Genomic DNA, 15,433 nt, shown 5'->3' with positions numbered 1-15,433 from the left:
TTTTTCCAGGTCTCACAGTTAATGAATGTTTTGTTTAAAAAAAAAAAGCTAGCTTGGATGAATGGATTGATTTGCCCATGATCATTTATTCTTTTCCTGAATAGCCAGTTTTTTGTTTTTTTAATCATCCACTGGATAATGCATTTTGGAAACTTATTATGTTATATCTACATGCTATTATGCTTTTTCAAATTCTCTATAAGAATATCCTATCCTTCTTCACTATTTTTATAAACCTTTTTCTAATTAACACTCCTAATTTGTAAATATTAACATTGACTTTGTTCCTTTGTTTTTCCTGAAATCTTTAAAATACTGAATTGTAATATGAACAGGATCACTTTGCAGGAATTACCAAATGTCTGCTTTTTCCCTTGCAGGAAATGATGAGCAAGTTATCCTCCATGATGTTGAAAGGTAAATAGATTGTTGGTATGTGAAGGTAATTAACTCTGTCTTTCGTATGAAGAAAGGCAGGTATCTCTTTAGACCGAAATAGTTCTTGTTTTTTGAAGAAAATAACGTGAACTCAACTGTCCTTTGCTGAAAAAGATTTACAAAGTTGATATAAAATTATAGTTTTCAGGTAAAAATTTAAAGGGAGAGGTTGTAAGGGAAGGAAACATAATATTTAACCCTCAATAATTTTATGAGGCAATACTATTATGATCTCAATTAGGAAACGGAGGCATAGAGATATTAGGTAACTTAAAGTCAAGTGATGTTAGGATCTGAACGTAGGCAGCCTGGCTTTGGAGCCATGCTTTTACTCACCATGCCAGACTGCCAGGAATCCCTCTTCTACCCCTGCTGGCATCAGGGCTGCTTTAAAGCTTTCCCTCGCTTTTTGGAAATCCAGCACCACCCCCAAGACTGTACACAAGCAGATGCATTCTGTAGTAAGTGAAAACATGAAACTCATCAGTTGAGTCACTTTTTTGGGGGTGGGGATGTTAGTTCCCCGAACAGGGATTGAACCCGGGCTCCAGCAGTGAAAAGCGCTGAGTCCTAACCACTGGACCTTCAGGGAATTCCCTTGAATCACCTTTAAATATGCTTATTTAGTGCAAAAAGCAAACTTGTCGTGAAGTCTTATCTCTTTAGTAATACTTTTTTTTTAACCTGGAAGTCGAATACCTACTTTTTAGTAAATGCAATATCCTTTGGGTTTAGCTAGGTTGACTTTCTCCTGGAAATGAAAGAGAACTCCATTCTAGGAACTAGAGGGCTTTAACTCTGCACTACTTTTGTGTGTATGTGTGTGCCTGTGTGCCTCTCTCTGCTCTCTGTCTCTCAGCAGTGAGACCTTAGATGTGTTTGCTCATGAAGATGCGGTGTATGGCTTGTCAGTGAGCCCAGTGAATGACAACATTTTTGCCAGCTCCTCAGATGATGGTCGGGTTCTCATCTGGGACATCCGGGAATCTCCCCATGGAGGTAGGGTCACTGTGCAAAAGGTGATTGGATTGTGTTGAAGAGTTTGATGTCAGTTTCATAGCAGATCCAGTCTATGACTTGAGTAGCCTGGGTAGAAGTGCTATAAAGGGAGAGGAAACTCACATAGGGACATAAATGTGTCTCTGGAGGTCCCACCTTACCCCTGAGTACTCAGAAGTGAGGCACCTCTACCAGTCCTCCTCCAATCACTTGTGAATCTCCACAGACCTTTGCACCTGGAGTAAATACCACAGTATCTTGCTGTGTAGTAGCCCCAAGGAGCAGAACATGTGGTGCCTCATTTGTAGAGAGTAGCCACCAAGGGCCAGCTTTGTGCATGGTGCTGACATGCACATATTCTTGGTTACTTACAGAGAATGGGCGTGTTGTGCACTTTGTTACATCCTAGATCCAGGGTTGTTATTTTGCTGAAAGAACCACAGAACCTCACCTTCACTGTGCGTAGGAACTTAAAATGATAGCAGATACCCTCTGTTTAAGGGGGATTGTCTGGGTGAGTTCCTCTTCCAAATGTGTTCTTTGGGTCTCTGAAATGTAAAATGAAGAATTTGTCTTGTTGAATTTCTCTGAAGTTCTTCAGGAAATGCATCTTTTCAGCTCATTTCCTGCAGAGAGACTTCTGTCACTCTATCTTCAAAGGCTCTTTCCTCCAGCATACCCTCAGTGCCACCCCCAGCCCCACTCTTGGTGCAGCTTTGTCATGACCATACCTATGTACATAGAGTTACTATCTTGCCTACCTTGTCTGGCAGGCTCTGAGTCTTTTTATTCTTCTGTATTCTGAGCGTTTAACATGCTGGTCTGTGCTCATTATTGAGGTACAGGCTATAAGAGAAGTTTGTTCTCAGAGTCTGGCAGGTTTGGTAGCCAAAAGCAGCAGCTATGGTTGAGTGAAGTGGTTTGCTTGGTACGTGAACGAGTTCTCCTTTGTCTGAACTGCCTCGTGGCTGAGATTATTGAGCACTCCCTGTGCCCAGAGGCCTGTGAAGTATCACATATGGAAATCATAGACTGAGGAGTGCTTTCTGTCTATTGCTTCTAAACAACTTCCATAGGAGTATGTCCCCCCAGGCAGCAAAGTGATTCCTTCCTCACCTGGAGCCAGCTAGTATATGCAAGAGGCTGCAGGGTTTCTAGGTGAAGTTGATTAGAAACTGGCTGGATGCAAGAGAAGTTCAAGTACTAGATGAAATGAAATCTTAAAATTCTAGACTGAGGCTATTTTCTTTTCAATTTAGGGAGCAATATTACCAGAAGGAAAAACTGCACTGTTGTTTTATTTTGTCTTCATTAAATCTTTGTGTAGTTTTAAAACTTTCAATTTCTAAAGCTAGTAAATTTGGATTAAGGTATAATAATCCTACCAGTAATTGATTGTGAATTTTTTTAGCTCATGAGGAATTCAGTTTTACTTACTGTAAAACAGCTTAACTTCCCATTTACAGTGACCATTTCTGTTTTGTTACAGGATCTGAATAGGTACTATGTTTATTTATCAGCATTATAGTTTAAAATTTGTGTATATGTGTTTAAGTTGCTGTTTGCAGACTTTCTGGTGCAGAAGGGTGTGTGCCAGGACTTGGGACCTTGTGAACAAGCGTGGCTACTGGAATGATGTCCTACACTGGATTCCAGCCCACTGGGGTGATTGTTAACGGCTGTGCTCCTCTTGTTTTCACATTCCTGCTTGTCTGCCTGCCACAGGCCCAGCAGTGCCTGAAGTGGACTGATCAGAATTTCTCTCTTCACAGAGCCCTTCTGCCTGGCCAACTACCCATCAGCCTTTCACAGTGTCATGTTCAACCCTGTGGAGCCCAGGTTATTGGCCACAGCCAATTCAAAGGAAGGAGTGGGACTCTGGGATATTCGAAAACCTCAGAGGTGAGCCCCCTTTATTCAGAAGTTGTTAAAAGTTTCCCCTGACTCAACTCTCAGGTAATGTCATCAGTCAGCAACAGTCTTGAGAACCTGGTTGGCAGTTGATCTCAGCTGGACATCTCCTAACATATCCCAGTGTCTCTGAAGCCAGGGGGACCCTATTTCCAGGGGGCAGGCAGGGTGAGACATCCACACTCCTTGCTAAGGAGGAATCATAAATTGTAATCTGGACTCTAGACAGGATCAGTTCTAGGCAAACTTTGCAATGGCAGAGCTCTCTTCAGCACTACCTTCTATCTTTAGGTCCAGGGTTCCCCAAATGTATGGGAGGTCTTCTGGAGGAGTGATGGTGATTTGTTAAATGCATTGCCCCTGAACTGGGGATTCTTAGCCCCGGGCTGAAGGGAATATGAGCTTCAGGAAGACTGTGAACCCCCAAACTGCATGGAAATTATATTGTGTATTCATCTAAGTATGTTTTTCTGAGAAGGGAGATTAGTTTTTTTCAGTTTCACAAAAGGACCAGTGACTGCAACAGTAAAGGTTAAGAGCCACTGCACTACAGTGTTAGGGACCTAATGTGTTCCCCTTCTGTTTGCATTATTAAAGAGTACACTTAGGACAATTCTGAGCTGATGATCCAAATCACTAATGGGGGAATTTCAGACATCATTAAGAGAAATATGTGGATGGGGCAAGTAGGAGCCTCTTTCATGTTCCTTAAATCCCATGGGGGAGAGATGACCTTTTATGGCATCTGTGCATGAAGCCGAACCTTGCTTTATGAAAGATTTGCATGCATTGCTAGCTCCTCTGAAAATTCTACATGGAGTTAGCTTCCCACTTTAAGGTACTATTGCAGAAGAGTATCATGGAAAGTAAGCGAGGCTATGACTTATTTCATGGGCCTCGGATGAAAGGGGCAATTGAGTACAGAGGATTACCTTCCTTGGTGATTTTTAATTCTAGCTAATTCTCTCCATGGGGCAGTCTGGTGAGGTTGGATCTATGGCAGATCTGTGTAGCCCAGAAGGGGATCCCTGGTGTTGAGCAGGGTTCCCTGAGGCTCCATAGGGCAGCAGAGGTTTCTCCTGCTCTCTGTTGCCTATGCACCTGGCTCTTCCTTTTCCATGTGGCTGAAATGCGTGTAGTAGCAGGACCCCTGTTGTGCATTTACGCTGTGTGCTGAGGGAGGCTTGTTCTCTGCCAGGAAGACAGTCTCCTGTGTTCGGCCCAAGCCTCCTCTGCCACTTTGGGCTCTTCAGGAACAACTGTTCTGCCTTGTCCTTATCACAAAAGGCAGAATTTGGACTAAAGATGCCAGCTTTCTCCCAACCTGCTATCTCCCATACTGAGAATGAATAGCTGGCAACTGGAGTGAGCTCTGAGCTATTCATCCCCAGTGGAAAGCTTGAGCAGTTCATGATGTTAGCAGTGTCTTGAGAGAAGAGGGGGGTTGAACGTTAATGCTTCTCCCGATTTTCCCCTACCAGCTTCTTACTGTGCATTATATTGGGGCCCTCCTCCCCTTTTTACTTGTCTCCTCACTAAACATGGCTTCTTTCTTTTTAAAAAAATTCTGAGATTTCTGCTTTACTTTTATAGTAACATTTATTAGATTTAAGGTCTATATCCAGAAAAGTGTAATGAATAGAAAAAAAAGATAGAAAAAGAAAATCCCATCTCAAGATTATCTCTGTTGCTTGTATGTTTTTTAAATGTTTTCCATCAATACAGTACTTCTCTTTCCTGGTCTCTAGTCACTATCTCCAAAAGTAACTACAGTAAACAGTTTCTTATGTATCTGTCCAGAACATAACTTAATGTGTGTAACTCACATAAGGAATATATATCCTTAAAAGAATTTAGACTAAAGGAACCACATAATAATACCACTGTGCTCAGCTTCTTTTTCCAATTAATAATATGTCTTGGAGCTTTTTTCATGTAAGCACTTGCAAATCTAGCACATTCTGTTAATGGCTACATGGTATTCCATTCATGTGATGTACCCAGCAACCAGACTTCTTGTTTCCTGTTTGGGCCATTATAAACTATGCTTCACTGACCCTGATCACATGTCTATCTTGGCCTACCTTTGCAAAAATATCTAGGTAATTGCTGCATCAAACAAAGAGTGTACGTTTTTACATTTTTTATTAAAATTGTCAAATCTTCCCACGACCACAAAAGGCTGCACTGATTTACAAACCTACCAACTGTGCATGAGACTACATGCATCTCCAGACCGTCATGAACACTTAAACTGTTGCAGGTCTTATGGGGGAAAAATATCTTCTTGTTTTGATTACTTCTTCATTTATGGGTGAGGTTATGTGGTTTCTTTGGTAACCTATAGTTTTCAAAGCCCATGTGGGAGAAAAGTCATCTAGTAAAGCTAATTGGCAATCTTGACTGATTCCTTTTTTAGAATGAAAGGAGGAGCACAGTGCTGTGGAGACTAGGATGTTTTTACCTGTTTCTTTCAACTTTTCTAAGGTTTTTTGGTTATGAGGCAGAAAAAGGGTATGAAATATTCTTGAGGTCCTGTTTTTCACATCCACTAGTGTTTGGGGATTAAACTGCAGGTCTTTTCTGTTTGAATTTTCTCAGTGCAAGTTGGTATGGGGAGAAGGAGACGGCCCTTTGTCTTTTCCATGCAGGATTAATTATGCTGAGTTGCAATGGATGATTTGTCTCCTAAACACAGCTGCCTAGAAACCCCAACCCAGATCTTGGGACAATTCTGAATTGCCTGGGAGGACAAGCCTGGAACAGGAGAGATGATCTATTTCAGGGATACTTAAAGTCTAGGGAAAGATTTTAGGGAATTTGTGAACCCCTTGTAATTGCAGGTAAAATCATGTGTGCTTGTGTATCTGAGTGAGCACACGTGGCATTTTTTTCTAGGGACAAGGAGAGCTTTTACCAGGTTCTCATAGAGACCTTTGAACCCCAAGAGGATGAGTCACTCAGTGTTCTAAAGATTCTTGATTTGGAGCCTGTTGTGGTTCCTTAGCAGGCTTCTAAGTAACTTCCAGCTTGTAGTAGCTTGGGCACATGTGTGAATTCTGGGGCCTTTTCAAGTGGCCCACTGGCTCCCTAGAAACAAATATATCTCTGTGGAACAATAAGGGGGGCTCACATTGAATATCTTTCCCTTCCTACCTTACCTTATGGGTGGTTCCATGCTGGAACGGTTTCCCTGCCCTACCCCAAGCCTAAGCTGTGTCTCTCCACTTCAGCAGGTAGCCCATAGGAGTGTGAACGGGTTCATGTTTGTCCTACTACTGCCCTGAAATAAGCTGACTAGAGGGCTGGCTGGTAGAATAAAGTGTCAGCTCTAGAAGGGACTTCAGTTATCATCTGATCTGACTTCCTATTGTACGGATCGTAAAGGGAGGCAGAAGAGCTTGGTGGTTTAGAGTGTAGGATCTGAAGTACATCCTGGGTACAGAGCCAGGTAGTATACCTTAATAGCCATGTGATCTTGAGCATGTTACTTCACCTCTCAGTGCCTCATAATAATAAATAATAGCTAACATTTATTAAGCATTACATGCTGGGGATAATGACAGTTATATGAATAATTCCTTATTTAATCCTATGACACCCTTATGAAACAGATTCTATTATTCCTATTTTAATGATAAGGAAGTCAAGGTACAGAGAGGTGAAATAACATGCATATATGTGTATTATATCCTCCCCTGTATGTTCTAGTTTTCTTTCATCTATACCTCCTTGAAATAAAACTTTGTCAGAATTCCTCTCAAATTTGTTTAATACAGGCCTATCCAACTTTAGAGTCTGAGGCCGTTAGACTTTCTGCCTCCCTTTTCACTGTCTTCTGGCCCAGCCCCAGTCTTCATGCTGACTTCCCATGTTTCTCGCTCTCCTAACCCTGGAAACCCGCACATGCTCTTAATTTTTCTTTTGTAAAGCTTTAGAACAGAGGTTGTAAACTAGTTGCCCATAGGTCATATTCAACCCACGGAGATATTTTGCTTGGCCTACATGATGTAATAGTGTTTAGAAAATTACACAGAAAAAAATCACAGTTTTCTAACATCTCTTGAAAAATTCAAAAGATCTGATATCATTGGATCTTTATTCTCACATGGCAACAGTCAGCCGAAGTTGAATCATGGGTTCCTCTTTAAACCTTTGGGATGTGTTACAGGTTCCACCACTCCTTGATGTCTTAATCCGGGTGTGCTTCTCTCATTTATGTTACTTCCCTGCTCATGTAGTCATTGGAGCTTGAGGGTCTGCTTTGGGGATTTTAGTGGAAATGAGGGGGGCATAGCTGGGGAACTTGAGTATAAGTAACTGGATAAGAGAAAACTTCACATATACAAGTATACATTGCAAGTTTGGGCGAGGTTTGGTTTATTTCATTTAGATTATTTCTGCCGATGTCTTTTCACAACCATCCTCTCCTTTATCACTGCCAACATCCCAGTTATGATGTCTTGCTTGGACTATTGCAGTGGCCTCTGAACAGTTTTCAAAACTGAACTCCTTGAACACCCAAAGTGTTCAGGAAGAGTGAAGTTTTCCCTGCTGTTACTCTCCTTGTCTCACCGTTTTCATTGCCTGTTTTAGCTGTCTGTTCACTCACCACCTCTCTCCCTTCTCGTATCTTTAGTTTGTCAGTTTTTGTCAGGAACCGTTAGTTCTGTGACAGGTAACAATGTCTTGCTTTGACAAGGGTAATAAAGAGAGTGGTTCTTTCCCACTCAATAATAAAACTAGGGCAAGCCAGGAATTCCTGTAAAGACTTACCTTATAAGCTGGTGCTTTTACGTATTGTGTAAATGACACACTTGATCATGGGTAATGAGTGCAAATTCCTGCTCTCAGAAAGGAATTGCTTTTAGTAACTCACCTGGCTTTGGGGCCTAAATGTTCTCTCGGCCTGTACCAATCTTACTTCTGTAGAGACCAAGTTAAGTGTAACTCCTTGCCTTCTGAACAGCTAGGCAATCTCTGCCACATTGCATTTGAGGGCTACTCATACTATTATGGGAAAATAGAGCCCAAGTGTTCAACTTCAAAGGCCCGAAAAGGCATTTATACTCTGCTTTCTCTCTCTCCTCTCCCACTCACCCATCTTTACTATTTATATGTATATATCCAATACTCAGGCAAATGTCCCATCTATTGAAGCCTGTAATAAAAGCTTGTTTTTTTCCCCTAAGACTGTATATCTTTAAGTTCTGTATTTTTATTAATGTCACCATCACTCTTGTACTCATCGTGGCTAAAATCCTAGAGTCCCGTTTGACTCTTCAGTTTCTGCCTCCCTCTGCCATGACCAGCCTTGCTCTGTGTTAGTGCCTAGCCACTATTTTCAGTTCTTAAAGCCCCTGCCCTATTTCAGGTCCATATCACTGTTTCCATAAGGTGTTGACTACACTGGCTTCTTAACCTGCCTCTTGCTTCTGGCACATAGCACATGTCCTTAAACATCACTTCTGCCATTCCCCTACCCAGGAGCTTTAGTGGCTGCCTTTTATCTTTCTTCATGGCCATATCCCCTGAACCAATTATGCAGGATGCTCCAAGAAAATGTTTTTTTGGGAATGAATGTATGACCTAGTTTACTGGATGAAACAAAAACTCGTTACGCAAGCAGTCAACCCCTTCGCGGGTACCAGTGTCCCTTCTCCCCTTGTAACTCCTCCTCTGCATACAAACACACATAGAGGAGAATTTCTCCTTTTTTCTTGATTTTTCTTTTCCTATTCAAATCCTAGTTACCCCTCAAGGTCCAAGATCAAATGAAAGCCCATCAGTGCAGACGTCCTTGCTATGTCTCCCTGTTACATACTCTTAAAGCTTACTTTACTCGCTGTGTCCCCAGCATCTAGCCCAGTTTTGGCACAGAGTACATGCTGAATGAATGAAGCTTGCCCTCACTTCTAGCAGAAGGGATCGCTCTACCTAGAGCCTCTGTAAAGTGTAATGCTTACGGCCTGTGGCATTCATGTTGCATGTCTCAGTCACCGCTTTTGCCATCATTGATTATCTTTCCTGTGACTGTTTTATCTCCAGACAGACCAGTATTATGTCTGTTATTTCCTTCCAGTGCTCAGGAATTACTTCTCAGGAAGGAAGCACTTGTCCTAATCTGTACTATTAATTCTCATGTTTTTCTGTGGATTTTTAAGGACAGAGCCATGTTTTATTTATTTTTAATCTCTATCAGCTAGCACAGTGCTTAGAATGTTCTGGACCCTTAGTAAATATTGAATGAGTACAGTGTTACATCATCCCCAAATAGTATGTATTCTCAAAGCTAGCTTTCTGTAATGTTTCCATTAACTCCCTGAGTGTAATGGCATGGATCAAAATGTCATCTGTAGGGAATAAATCCTTAGAGGAGGTTGTAAGGGTTCTTCTGGGGCTTTGGACACCTGTCAACTGGTGATGTATGGAAGTCAAGGATTCTGGCAAAATTGCTTTCTGGCTTTTGGGCCACAAGGTGGAGCTCTAGAATCAGCTTTGGCCACTAGAAGATACCAGGGCCCCAGTATCCTAACCCAATGATTCTCAAACTTTAGAGGGCATCAGAATCACCTGGGGAGGTTGTTAACGTGCCGCTTCCTAAAGCACAGACCCAAAGATTGAACTGTTGATCTGGGGCAGAACCTGTGAATCTGCCATTTTTTAATACATACCCCAGGTGATCTGACAACTTTGCTTATCCTTCAAGGTGGAAGCTGTGATTATTCAGAGGTCTGTTGAATTTGCTGCTGTGTTCATTTGGACCCAGGGTCTTTGGGCTTTAGGCCAGAGCTTCCCTGTGTCCATTCATTCTCACCAGTGTGCCTTTTTATAGAAAGAGACTTAGCTTCAGACCAGAGCATCTGGGGAATGCCTGGTGAACGGATGGGAGTTGTGGAAGCATGTTCCAGTTCATATCCTCCCTTTAATTCTCCCCAACTCTTGTTATTCAGGAGGAGGTGATATCAAATTCCTAAATCAAGTACACTTTATTTTAAAATCAAATCTTGACCTTTTCTTCTTTTTAAAAAGCTTTTTATATTAAGAAATTCACATACACATATATATATGTAGAATTGTAAAATAAACTCCATTATACCTAGCACCCAGCTTCAATTAACCCATTGACAATCTTATTTCATTTATTCTTCCTCTGTGACCTCCCTTCCCAGTTATTTTGGATCCATTTCCATGTAGCATTATATCATTTCCTCTATAAATACTTTAGTATGTATCTCTGAAAGATATTCTTTTCTAAAAATTGAGATAAAATTTACATAACATAAAATTAACTATTTTAAAGTGAAAACTTGGGCTTCCCTGGTGGCGCAGTGGTTGAGAGTCCACCTGCCGATGCAGGGGACATGGGTTCGTGCCCTGGTCCAGGAAGATCCCACATGCCGCAGAGCGGCTGGGCCCGTGAGCCGTGGCCACTGAGCCTGCGCATCCGGGCATTTATCCAAGAGAGAGGAAAACTTACTTTCATACAGAAACTTGAACATGAACGTTCATAGCTGCTTTATTCATAATAGCCAAAAGCGGGAAGCTACCCATATGTTTTTCAATGGGTGAATAGTTTAAAAACAGAAAAAACTGTAGTACATTTATACCATAGAATACTACTCAGCAATAAAAAACAGTGAACTATTGATACATGCAACAATTTGGATAAACCGTAAGTGAATTATGCTACATGAAAAAGCCAATCTCAAAAGGATACATACTGCATGATTCCATTTATATAACATTCATGGGAGAATATAATTATAGAGGTGGAGAACAAATTAGTCATTGCCAGGTGTTAGGGTTAGAGGTAGAGGGGGTGGATGTGACTATAAAAGGGTGGCACAAGGAAGTCTTGTGGTGATGGTACAGATAAGTATTGTGGTTACATGAAGTTATACAAGTGATAGAATTGCACAGAGCTACACAAACACACACAGATGAGTGCATGTATAACTGACAGAATCTGAGTAAGCTCTATAGATTGTACCAATGTAAATTTCCTTGTTTTGACATCATACTGTAGTTATGCAAGGTGGTAACATTGGGAGAGTCTGGGTAAAGGGTTCAAAGAACCTTGTTGATTTTCTATGTATAGTATCACGTCATCAGCAAACAGTGACTGTTTTACTTTTTCCTTTCCAATTTGGGTTCCTTTTATTTCTTTTTCTTCTCTGATTGCTGTGGCTAGGACTTCAAAACTATGTTGAATAAAAGTGGCAAGAGTGGGCATCCTTGTCTTGTCCCTGATCTTAGAGGAAACACTTTCAGCTTTTCACTGTTGAGTATGATGTTAGCTGGGGCTTTATTGTATTTTTGTGTTGAGATATGTTTCCTCTATGCCCACTTTCTGGAGAGTTTTTATCATAAATGGATGTTGAATTTTGTCAAAAGCTTTTTCTGCATCTCTGTTGAGATGACCATATGATTTTTATTCTTTGCAAATTCTTTTTACAAGAAAATTTATTTGCAAATTCCTCTGAATCTATAATTATTTCAAAATAAAAAGGTAAATGCAAGTACCACATAATAACATTCTCCTTTTAAAACTGTCAGTAAGGCTAAAGTTCCTTCTGACTACCTCTTCCAGTCCTGGTCCCCTGCCCCCTCCTCTGGGGGTAATGAGTGTTAGGAGTTTGTAGTATATGCTTCCAGAACTTTTTCTTTGCTTTTATATGCTTATACATGTACCCATAGAAAATATATGATTTTTGTTTCTATATGCATGTATGCTTTTCACACAAATGATGTACCACTCTGCAGTTATTCTACAACTTGACTATTTCACCCATCAGCGTATGTTGGGGATTTATCTATACTAACGTATCCAGATTTATCTCATTTCTTTTGCCAGTTAAGAACTTGAGTCAACTCTCTGACTCTCTCTGTTAAGAGTCAGCTTAGATTTTTCTTCTAGGAAGTCTTTTGTGACTGCTCCCCCTCCTGTGTACCCAGTGGAGGGTAGATATTCTTCCTATGTCTCTCACAGCACATATTCCCCTTCTTAGAACACTATTCATGTTACAGAAGGAAACTGTTGGTTTTCTTGTCCCTGATTAGTTCTTGAAAGTGTCCTTTCATCTTATTTCATCTTTAAATTCATGTGCCTAGCATATTGTCTAGAATAGTTAGCAGGTATTCAATAAATGTTTATTCAGTAAAGGCATGCCTGAATATATGAGTTACTGAACTACAGGGAAGGGTATGAAGTGAATTACTTAGATGAATCCTTCTGGCCCTGATGCATTGTTATATGATGCTATTTTTTTTTGCTGGGTGGAATAATCCATCTCCAGAGTGTATTCTGTGAAATCTTGTTGAACCAAGAAGCAGAAAACAACTTGTTGGCCCTATTTCTGCTGCTTATTTGTTGTATGGTTAAAGCCAAGTCACATAAGCATTCAGGACCTAGGTCTCCTCCACTTTGAGATGAGAATAATGTTACCTTCACTGTCCACCTTACAGGATTAATGCAAGGATTAGATGATACAATTTACAGACAAACATCTTGGAAATTAATTTTTTATACATCTTTATTTTTTAAAATTTATTTATTTATTTATTTTTGGCTGCATTGGGTCTTCATTGCTGCGCACAGGCTTTCCCTAGTTGCGGCGAGCATGAGCTACTCTTCGTTGTGGTGTGCGGGCGTCTCATTGCGGTGGCTTCTCTTGTTGTGGAGCACAGGCTCTAGGCATGTGGGCTTCAGTACTTGTGGCTTGTGGGCTCTAGAGTGCAGGCTCAGTAGTTGTGGCACACAGGCTTAGTTGCTCTGTGGCATGTGGGATCTTTCCCGGACCAGGGCTCGAACCCGTGTCCCCTGCATTGGCAGGCAGATTCTTATCCACTGTGCCACAAGGGAAGTCCCTATACATCTTTATTAAAGTATAATTGCTTTACAATGTTTTGTTCGTTCCTGCTGTATAACAAAGTGAATCAACTATATGTATACATATATCCCCATATCCCCTCCCTCTTGCGTCTCCCTCCCACCCTCCCTATCTCACCCCTCTAGGTGGTCACAAAGCACTGGGCTGATCTCCCTGTGCTATGCAGCAGCTTCCCTCTAGCTATCTGTTTTACATTTGACAGTGTATATATGTCAATGCTACTTTCTCACTACGTCCAAGCCTCCCCATCCCCCTCAAGTCTATTCTCAACGTCTGCATCTTTATTCCTGCCCTACCACTAGGTTCATCAGTACCGTTTTTCTTGATTCCATATATATGCATTTAGCATATGGTATTTGTTTTTCTGTTTCTGACTTACTTCACTCTGTATGACAGACTCTAGGTCCATCCACCTCACTGCAAGTAACTCAGTTTCGTTCCATTTTATGGCTGAGTAATATTTGGAAATTAAATTTAATGAAGAACTTGTGGCTTCTTCAAGGGTATCTATCGTGATTTGATTCCTTCAGTGAATTCTTCATAGTTTGAACTTTTTATTTTGTGACCTTAGGTTTGACCCCTTGTATTTTATCTGGTGTGAGTCACGTATTTTAGATGGGGATGTCTTCATACACTCTTTAATAATCTTGGCTTCATTTATCCATGAATTTGCCCACGTATAGAAGACTTTCCAAGAACATTGCTAATGTTTCTGAATTCTACATTAAAAACTTTGTGTTTTGAATCAGTTTTTTATTCCAATAATACAACTTTGCCATTTATTTATGGGTGCTTGGGAAGTGGAATGGTGGATCTGCAGAATGAAATCAAACTAGGTGTAGTTTCAGATCTGACCTGGTACTATGTCCAGTGCTAACCAAGGGAGGCCTGTTTAGTACTTAAAAACCTTTCAAAGGAGGGATATTATTTGCCTTCATTGAGAAGGATGGTGAGGGACACTGAAATTTTCAGAGTCCTTTGAAAATTTTTGTTTAACTATCATTATATGAATTTAAAACAATGATTTAATTTCAGATTTGCATCTACACCAGAATCCTGTGGGGCAGCATATTATTTGAAGTTTCAGTTAAGAAGCTCTTTAAATTCCCCACTGTCATACTCTTCTCAAAGCTATCTTCTGTGGTCCCTTAATTAAAGAGGGAGTATGTTTGAGATGACATTTTAGAATGATGTATTTTCTTCTGATTACAGAAGTTCATGTTCATTGTAGGAAAACTTGGAAAATAAAATGAAAGGTATACAAAAAATTACCTAAATGCTGTAGTCTAATTAACATATCTTCTTGTTGGTCTCAGTACATCCATCAATCCCAATGTTTATCACTATCTATCCTTAGACATAATTGGATAGGGCATGTATTCAAAGCCTGTAGAATTCACTGTCTACCTTCTGAAACCTGATAGATAAATTTTCTTTTTTTAGCTTGTAATTGACTTCCTAAAGTTTAAGTATTAATTTTCCTTTTGAACTTTTATTTTACAAATATCAGAAACTTGCTTTAAAATACAAGATAAAATTATGATACCTGTTTACCTGTTAAAGTCTTCCTTCTTGTTAGCTGCTTATTAGCAGGTAGATAAATTTAACTCATTTGAAGGACGTGTGGTGGTGTCAGTGAGGAGGAAAAGACCTAAGTGGTCATTGGCAAATCATTTTACTTTCTAGGCCACAGTCCTTTGCCTGTGAAAGAAAACTTTGACTCTGATGATCTTCAAGCCTCCTGCTATTTCTCTGATTTTTATGTTGCTCTTCTGCTTGCCTCTCAAGATTAGACTTTGTGGGCAGACAAATGTCAGGAGCCAGGTGAACCTTTGTGGAGCCTGTTTTGTTTAATGTTCTAAGTCAGGTTTTTCAGATTGCTACTCATGATCCATTAGATCATGCAGCATCTACTTATTGAATGCCTATTATGTGTCTGGCACTGTTTAAGCACTTGGGATGCACAGGAAAAGATACAAAAGTTAATAGTCTAGTGGAAAAGGACAAATAAGAAACAAAAATAAGTACGTAAAAATATATGGTATGTAAGATGGTGATTCATGTAGTAGAGAAAACTAAGCAGGCAAGGGAGAGAGGGAGCATTGGGGAAGTTGCATTTTTGCATAGGATATATCAGGAAAGGCTAATTGAGAAGGGTATTTGAATAAAGAGTTAAGTGAACGAACCATGCT

At 40.4% G+C, this 15,433-nt stretch overlaps 1 protein-coding gene across 2 annotated transcripts in view; it reads left to right on the top strand.

Annotated features, from left to right (window-relative positions):
• Window positions 1-15,433, top strand: part of DCAF5 (DDB1 and CUL4 associated factor 5) — a 101,784-nt gene that overhangs the window by 27,376 nt on the left and 58,975 nt on the right. For both annotated transcript variants that reach the window (XM_024739596.1, XM_024739597.1), the window contains exons 3-5: window positions 381-417; window positions 1,298-1,437; window positions 3,210-3,339. In XM_024739596.1, the coding sequence (XP_024595364.1) occupies window positions 381-417; window positions 1,298-1,437; window positions 3,210-3,339 (307 nt within the window). The remainder of the gene's footprint in view (window positions 1-380; window positions 418-1,297; window positions 1,438-3,209; window positions 3,340-15,433) is intronic.

The sequence above is a fragment of the Neophocaena asiaeorientalis genome, unplaced genomic scaffold (assembly GCF_003031525.2).
Source record: "Neophocaena asiaeorientalis asiaeorientalis breed wild unplaced genomic scaffold, Neophocaena_asiaeorientalis_V1.1 scaffold348, whole genome shotgun sequence".
Classification (NCBI taxonomy): Eukaryota; Metazoa; Chordata; class Mammalia; order Artiodactyla; family Phocoenidae; genus Neophocaena; species Neophocaena asiaeorientalis.
The sequence above is the reverse complement of the archived record's forward strand: the minus strand, read 5'-3'. Positions and strand labels throughout refer to the sequence as shown.